Source organism: Paramormyrops kingsleyae, chromosome 4, assembly GCF_048594095.1.
Source record: "Paramormyrops kingsleyae isolate MSU_618 chromosome 4, PKINGS_0.4, whole genome shotgun sequence".
NCBI lineage: Eukaryota > Metazoa > Chordata > Actinopteri > Osteoglossiformes > Mormyridae > Paramormyrops > Paramormyrops kingsleyae.
In genome coordinates this window covers 9830437-9838614 of record NC_132800.1, presented here as the reverse complement: position 1 = coordinate 9838614, position 8178 = coordinate 9830437, and the positions used below count along the sequence as shown (strand labels likewise).

The 8178-nt window shown below is 42.0% G+C and overlaps 1 protein-coding gene across 1 annotated transcript; it reads left to right on the top strand.

The window, feature by feature from the left end:
• Positions 1-1075: 1075 nt before the first annotated feature.
• On the top strand, positions 1076-5153 carry LOC140588980 (polymeric immunoglobulin receptor-like). Its single transcript, XM_072711638.1, has 3 exons — positions 1076-1124; positions 4187-4567; positions 4684-5153. The coding sequence occupies exons 1-3, from the start codon at positions 1076-1078 to the stop codon at positions 5022-5024; spliced, it is 771 nt and encodes a 256-aa protein (XP_072567739.1). The 3' UTR covers positions 5025-5153.
• The last annotated feature ends 3025 nt before the right edge of the window (positions 5154-8178 follow it).

Below are 8178 nucleotides of genomic sequence, written 5' to 3'. Positions count from 1 at the left end.
TCATTATACTGTCCTGCTTCTGTTAATCAATTTACCCACTAATCCCCAAATAAATCCTTGTTCCTTCCTCACATCCTTGTCACTCGTAGCTGTTTGACGTTGGGAACAAATGTTACAATATGATACTTAATCCTGGGATTACAACAATGTTTGTGGGGGGGGGGGAAGCCTGCAAACTCCAGACATAGAGACCAGTGGTGCAGAACAGTGATACTCAATGAGATGCTATATAACTTTATGCTGCAGAGAGGTAAAAAGGGACTTTATTTATTGTTGTGTTATGACATCTCTTGGCCACAAGTTGGAGACAGGGCTACATGGTGGATGTGAACATTCTCTGCAACCTATGACCCAAACAGGAAGTGCTCTCAGCTAATAAGCTTCACTGGTTCTGTGACCAGCTTGGCTGCAGGATTTGGTGCCCAATCTTAAATTCCTGTATGTTTGAGTAACCAGACTTGTTGGGGGCTCTTGTCTTGTTGATTTTCCTGCTTTTGATCTCTCTGCTCTGTCCTATGCCCTGTGTCTTGACTTTTTATTTTGATGTTGCTCTGTGTCTCTTGGTATGAGACCTCTTTTCTTGTCCTGGTTTCTGCTTCTGATTACTCATTATGGTTGCTGAATACTTACCTTCTCCTGACGTCCATCCCCCATGTTGCAGATGTTTCCAGTGATGGGACTTAGTCTTGTAGGTTCAGTTTCTCCACAAAGTTCATGATAATCCACAGAGGTCCTGTTGTGTGATAAGATGGTGGCCATTTCTGACATACTGCTTCACTGAGGTCATTTCCTTCTCCGTTTCATTTTTAGTTACAAAATGTCCCTCCATAGAACCTCTTTAATGATGTGCAGTGACTATTTTAATAGAACATGTTGCATCACACACCCTCCCTCTTTAATCATATGCAGTGACATCACACAGTGTCTGTGCATTTGCAGCGTGTTACTGTGCGCATGTGTTGCACCTTTTTTTTTCTTCTGAGAACAGAGACATTAAAGGATATCAGTGGTATCAGAGTGGACCAGGAAGAGAGAGCCAGTCTTCAGAGGGCTGGGGTCTCTGACAGAGTCAGTCATGGCTCCTCTGATCTTCCTCCTCCACATCGTCTTCATTAGGTTGCCAGGTAAGAGAGAAATATTCACCATTACACAATGTTGATAAGTTCACCAGAAAGGACCATAAAAGAAGAACAATGCCTAATTATATCAGTTTACATTTTCAGGTTGGTGTCTTTGTTTAGACAAAGAACAGACAACATCAATTTTTATTAAATTTCTATTTAATATATTACATTGTGTATTTTTCATTTGCCTGTGTTCTTGCTTGGCATCATTTATTGTTCAGTGTCATCACTGGCTGTTATTACTTGATACTTACTAGTGTTGCTGTTATGTGATAAGTTGCTCTTTATAATGTTTGCTTCGTTAGAAGTTGTTGTGTAGAAGTATAGTTGTTGTGTAGCTCCTGCTCCAATGCTACTTACACTTGTACCCAGGCATTTACTGGAAACTCAGCCTAGCTGCACTTACAGGTTAGGGTTAGGGTTAGGGTGTATGTCTAGTTGACTTACTGACAGTGTGTATGTTGGCAATGTGATATTTGCTTTACTTGAATGTCGCTTTGGAGCAAAGTGTCTGTGAAGTAAGTAAATGCATTTGTTGCTAGTCTGCAGGAGGTATGTGAGTCAGTAATTAGTAACTATAATGAAACAGCTTAAAACATGAATATTGTAAGACGACATTAAATTGTTTACACATTGAAGAATCACAGCCAATCAAGTGAGCAGCACAATGTATAAACTGGATACAATGTATGTAATGTATAAAAACATGCAGATACAGGTCGGCAGCTTCAGTTAATGTTCACATCAAACACCAGAATTAGGAAGAAAGGTGTGTTATGTGACTTGGAAGGTGGCAGGGTTGTTGGTGTCAGACGGGCTGGTTTGAGTATTTCAGAAACTGCTGATCTACTGAGATTCTCACAAACAACCATTCCAAGGGTTTATACAGAATGGGCTTAAAAAAGATTAAACCAAAATCCAGATAAAATTCACAGAGCTGATAGTAAGACAACAGCAACTCCAATAACCACTCGTTACAACCAAGGTATGCAGAAGATCGTCTCTGAACGCACAACAGGAACCTTGAAGCAGATGGGCTACAGCAGCAGAAGACCGGACTGGGTGCCACTCCTGTCAGCTAAGAACAGGAAACAGAGGCTACTGTGGACACAGGGTCACCAAAATAGAAATTTGGATGAACAATTTTGCTGGTTAAATGAGTCTCAGTTTCTGCTTTGACATTCAAATAGTAGAGTCTGAATTTGGCATGAACAACATTGTTTCAGTATCCAACTAAGGCTGCTGGTGGTCTAATGGTGTAAGGAAATTTTTGTGCCATAGATTAGTAGATTAGTACCAATTGAAGAGTATTTTAGATCAGGCCTGGATCTAGACTGATCAGGCTGGGGGGGCAATTAGAAATTTTGGATGGGCAGATGGTAGAGTCAGAATTTGCTGCAAGGAACATGAAAGAATGGATTAATCTTGCCTTGTATTATTGTACAATTAAGGCTGCTGGTGGTGATGGTCCAATGGTGTGGCGGATATTTTCATTGCATAGATTTTGCCACTTGGTACCAATTGAACATCATTTAAATGCCACAGTCTACCTGAGTATTGTTGCTGACCATGTCCATCCCTTTGTGACCATAGTGTACCCAGCTTGTAATAGCTACTTCTAAGAGGATAACACACCATGTCACAAAGCTCATATTGTCTCAGACTGATTCTTCAACATGACAGTGACTTGTCCTCAAATAGCCTCCACAGTCACCAGATGTCAGTCTTATAGTAAAGTACCTATGAGATATGATGGAATGGGAGATTCACATTTTGAAGGTGTAGCTGACAAATCTCAGTAACTGATGCGATCATGTCAACATGGACCAAAGTCTCTGAGGGATGTTTCAAGCACCCTGGTGAATCTGAGCCACAAACAATTAAGGCAGTTCTGAAGGCAAAAGGGAGTCTAACCCAGTACTAGCAAGGTGTACCTAATAAAGCTGTCTAATAAGTGTATGTATACCATAGCTGTTGACTTTAGTTTACTCATGTGCTGAACTTCATCATTTATTGAACTTGCAATAACAGTGTCTCATGTATACAATGCAAACAGCCCACTGATTCAGAAACATTTTTTTATAGGTATTTCAGTCACTAACTGTTCTGTAAGCCTATTGTTACCTTCCTGCTTCATTTAAAAAGCACGAGCACAGTTTTTTATCTGCACATAATGCTAATATGCTAATGTGGAATCAGGACATCCTTTTTTCTGAGACATGCTTTCATATAACTTTGATGAAACAGTTTCTGAATACTCTACATCAATAATCTGTGTTAAATACAACTGCTGCTTCCACGTAGGCATGCAAGAAGGAGAACAAGCATCCTGTAGCTTTCATGGGATGTGAAAATGCTGCTGGTCCGGTGACGCTCAGGCCCGGTCTAGAGAAGACATCGAAATAAAACCACTTGAATGCTTCAAATGTTTGCATTTAAAAGCAATAAAGTCTAAAAGGATGCACATTTCAAACTGGATTTAAGGAAGCACTTCTTTACACAGCGTGTAGTCAGAGTATGGAATAGTCTTCCTGATAACGTAGTGCAAGCTGAATCCTTGGGTTCCTTTAAATCAGAGCTAGATAAGATTTTAACAACTCTGAGCTATTAGTTAAGTTATCCCCAAGTGAGCTTGATGGGCCGAATGGCCTCCTCTCGTTTGTATAGTTCTTATGTTCTTATGTGTCATTTCAAAGTGCCACAGCTTTATTCCTTGGGGCAGTGGCGCTCTCTAGAGGGTTTCTCTGGGAGTAATGGGAATTACAGTGTCTCCCTGTTTCTCCAGTGCTGCTCCAGAGCTGCCCTGTGAGCACTGACCGGCCAGCGGACAGGCAAGCAGAGGCCCTGCAGCTTATTAGTTTTAGGATGAATGATTTCATTGAAAAATAACAGAATAGTCAATGTACCTTGGTGGGTGGCATTTGAGGAGGGGGGGCATTACCTGCGTATGCTCCCCCATGACACTGACCCTGTGCCAGTGGCTGTGAATGACAGCGCACCATTTACATCAGTGATGTCAATTTTACACTGTGAGCGACTGTTTGAAAGAGAATAATTTGAAGAGCCCACAAAGATCAACCAGTTGGAAAACACTGATTTCCATGATGTCCCTGCAGGTGGTGACAGTGTGTGGACGTTCGGGTATTTAACTGCACAGAGTGGAGAATCTCTCACCATCCCATGTTTCTATGATCAGAAGTATACAGATCATGTGAAATACTGGTGTAAAGGGCAATTATGGAACTCCTGTACAATCATGGCACGCACAGACTCACCACAGAGCTCCAGTAAAGTGTCAATCACTGATAGTCCGGCCAAGCTAGTTTTCCATGTGATCATGAGGAATCTGAAGACAAATGACACTGGTATCTACTGGTGTGCTGTAGAGATTGGTGGTTTTGGTGAGATGGACGACTCTCAGGATCTGATAATAAAGGTTAAAGGTAAGATGTTTTAACAAATTTCACACATTTTCTTGCTAATATCAGTAGATTGGAATGTACAGCATTTGAATACTAAAATAAGCAAACAGTACTTCGTTTCTCTCCTATTCACACAGATGCTCGGAGTGTGAGGACTGTAAGCTGGGTATCTGCAGAGAGAGGAGGATCTGTCACCATCCCATGTTACTATGATCAGAAGTATAAACACCATGTGAAGTACTGGTGTAGAGGGTCTAACTGGAATTCCTGCTCCTCATTGGCACGTTCTGACTCCCAGCAACCAGACGGGAAAGTGTCACTCAGTGATGACCCCACCCACCTGGTCTTTAATGTGACCATGAGGAACCTGCAGGAAAAGGACTCTGACACTTACTGGTGTGCTGTGGAGATTCATGGGGCAGCAGATGATGGTCTCTGTCTACAGCTGATTGTGATGGAAGGTGAATTATTAAATTAGCCTGCAGGTCAAGGACTGCAGATATATTAACTTCTCGGTATGTTACATATGTAAACAGACACAGTCTGTTATTGATCATTACATTATGTACTATGGACAGACTGCCTATGACATGTTTATGGTTACATAGTTAAATTCTCACTAGTGACATCCAAGGTTCTTTTAGTGTATTTTACTTTGATAATTTTAACTTGTTGTAAATTCATTCATATTTACATGTATATTGTGAAATTGAGTAAGTTTGATTTAAGTAATTTCAAATGTTTTGATTGTTGTTTTGACCTGGTCTTCCACAGCAACAGCAGTTTCACCCAAACAGGGAGAGCTGACTACAGCTTTACAGCAGACAGAAAGTATTACTTCAGCAAGAAAACATCCAACAGGATGGGCTGTGACCATGTATCCCTCTGGTGCCTTGACTTCCACCACTAATGAGAATCTGAACACCATACAGTCACCAAGGTAAACTGCCAAACCCATTTCTTTCTCTGTACACTTGTTAATCAAAGTCTGATAAATAAAAACCTGTTATTGATCCTGCATGAAACCCTGCATGTCTTAAACCTTCACTTTCCTTCTCTTGTTCTTCTCCAGTCAAATGCTCCTTCTGCTGATATTGGTGCTGCTTCTGTTGCTTTTGGCCACTGTCATGATTATCTGGATTCTGCAGAACCAGCAGAACCAGTGAGCCAGACTAATCTTAACATAATCAGACAAGTTAATGGTATTGTGAAGGATATTCTTTTTATTACTGATAGCTTACAGATAATTCACATTTTTATAATAAATTAAATGTAAACATATAGTGCTGTTAGCTCACAAACTTGTAATAATCAACACAGATGACAGCGACACTCAGCTTTACTTTCACCATTCAGCAGAAATGTGGGTCAGTAACAGAAAACAATCCAGCCACCCCCTGACTGTGCATTTCCATATGTGTTTGCTTTCTGCATTATTAGGGGGACATAACCCTGTATTTGCTTGTTAATGCAACCAGCCTGCCCCTGCACACAGCAAACACTGTGACTACAGCTCTGTATATTATCCATAGAAGCAGGGGAAAGACGTCCTCTTAATCTTTCTGAACAATAAAATGAGCACAATGTGAGACCTAAGCATTTTTCAGCATGTTCTGATTGCTGGTGCCAGATGTGGAGAGAGGAATGTTTCAAGCACCTTCTGGAATCCATGCCAGGATCAAGTCAGACTGTTCTCAGGCAAAAGGTGGATAAAGTTTCCACTGAATGCATGTTCTTTGCTTGTTTATCCATCAGAGACCACACTTGGCACTTTCTGCTTCACGCTGCTGTTGGTCTGGTCTACCTGCTGTGTACCGGAGTGGCCATCATCACCTGGAGAAACCAGAGTAAGTTCTGACAAATGCTGGGTCTTAATAAACTGGAAAAGAAAATAAGAGAAAAGTGTGTATAGACCAGTGTATTTACTGATGCAGTGACTTGAGCCTCGGTTTATATCCCAGGATGTTATTCTCTCTCTTCCCCCTAACAGGGCAGTGATCACTGGGGTCTCTCTCCTAGGGAGGGCAGTAGCAGTGACAGCTCCTTAGGACGGGGCTCTGACCGCACTGACGCCCCTTCTGATCCCGCCTCCAGCTGTGACAGACACTTCCTGAAATCCGGGGCCCCGAGTGAGACGCCCTCCTGCCCTTCGGCGCCCCCTTTGGGGTCCTGCCCTCATTCTCTCCTCCTCTGCACATGCTCAGAGTCTTAAACAACAATCCCTGAAATTCTACCTTTATCTCTTTCTCAATAATGAATGTTTGTCCATGAACTCTGTTAACCAACCCCAAGAGTGAGAATGATTAACTGTCCATATTTGTTATTGTCCGTTTAATAGCAAAGTGATATGTAAGCTACATTTTGGCTGTTTTCCTTGCATCATGCTGTCCTGCTTCTGTTAATCCATCTCCCCTAATCGCCAAATAAATTCCTGTTTCTTAGACACATCATTGTGTCTCTTGGCTCTGTTTAAGGTCGGCAACAAATGTTATAATATAATACTTAGACCTGGTGATGAATATATGTTATGGAATCACAAGAATGTTTGTTTTTTAATGTCCATCAATTTCCAGTAAAGGCCAGTAATCCTGGTCAGGGTGACATGGGAGGTCTGGAGCCAATCACAGGCAGTGCAGGGTTGCACATGTTGCTACGCTTTTGCATGGTCTCTGTCTTTGTGCTGTTCCTGCCATGTCTGCTACTTGCGCTCGATGTTCACGCCTTTGTCCCCCAGTCTGCATTTCTTGTAACCAAAACATGAGTCTGACACTTAACTCAAACCTCAGTTCTCTTTTAACCTGTCTGAGTGTCAGCTGTCTGTCACCCAGCCGTTCTTGCAACAATATAAAAATACATCCCAAAAGCAGTTTATCTAAAACCTAGTTATGAAAAATATACCTTCTGCCCAGTTTTCTCTCACAGAGGAAACCTGCATGGGAGGACTTGCAAGCTGCACACTCAGAGACCAGCGTGTGAGAGGAGACTGCTCCCCACTGAGGCACTATACAACTTTACAGCTTCAATGTGCTTAAAAGGGGCTTCATTTACTATTTATGTTAGAACATTTCTGGGCCAGCAGGTAGAAGCAGGGTTACACGGTCGATGCAAAAACCCACTGAGACCTGTGACCCAAACAGGAAGATTCAAAGACTCAGCTACACTTTTAGGGAAACTAGCCCGATAATGGATATATTCAGCACCTCCAGTGCAATCAGACCAAGGAAGTATAGTTTATCTAAACTTCTGAAAACAACAACTGACACACTCCACTGGTTCCGACGCTGAGAGCTGAGCCTGATAGATTGCAGCTCCTAAGAACACCAGGCCCAGCAGCAGCGGTCTGGCATAACTGGCTGTAACTACACAGAGGAAAGAGGAAGCGGTTTACTCAGAAGCAGAGGAGGGGTGAGTGGGGCGGCCTAATAGCTAAGCTAAAGGCTAATGAGCCCAGACCGGCTATTCCATCACTAATCCTGGCTAATGCACGCTTACTGGACATTGAAATGAATTGAAAAACAACATTTATTGGGAAATGATGAACTGTTGTGTCCTTCTACTGACTGAAATCTAGCTTAACAACAACATATCAGAAACTACCAACTCATTAGATCGCAGCCCTGCCACGCTGATCA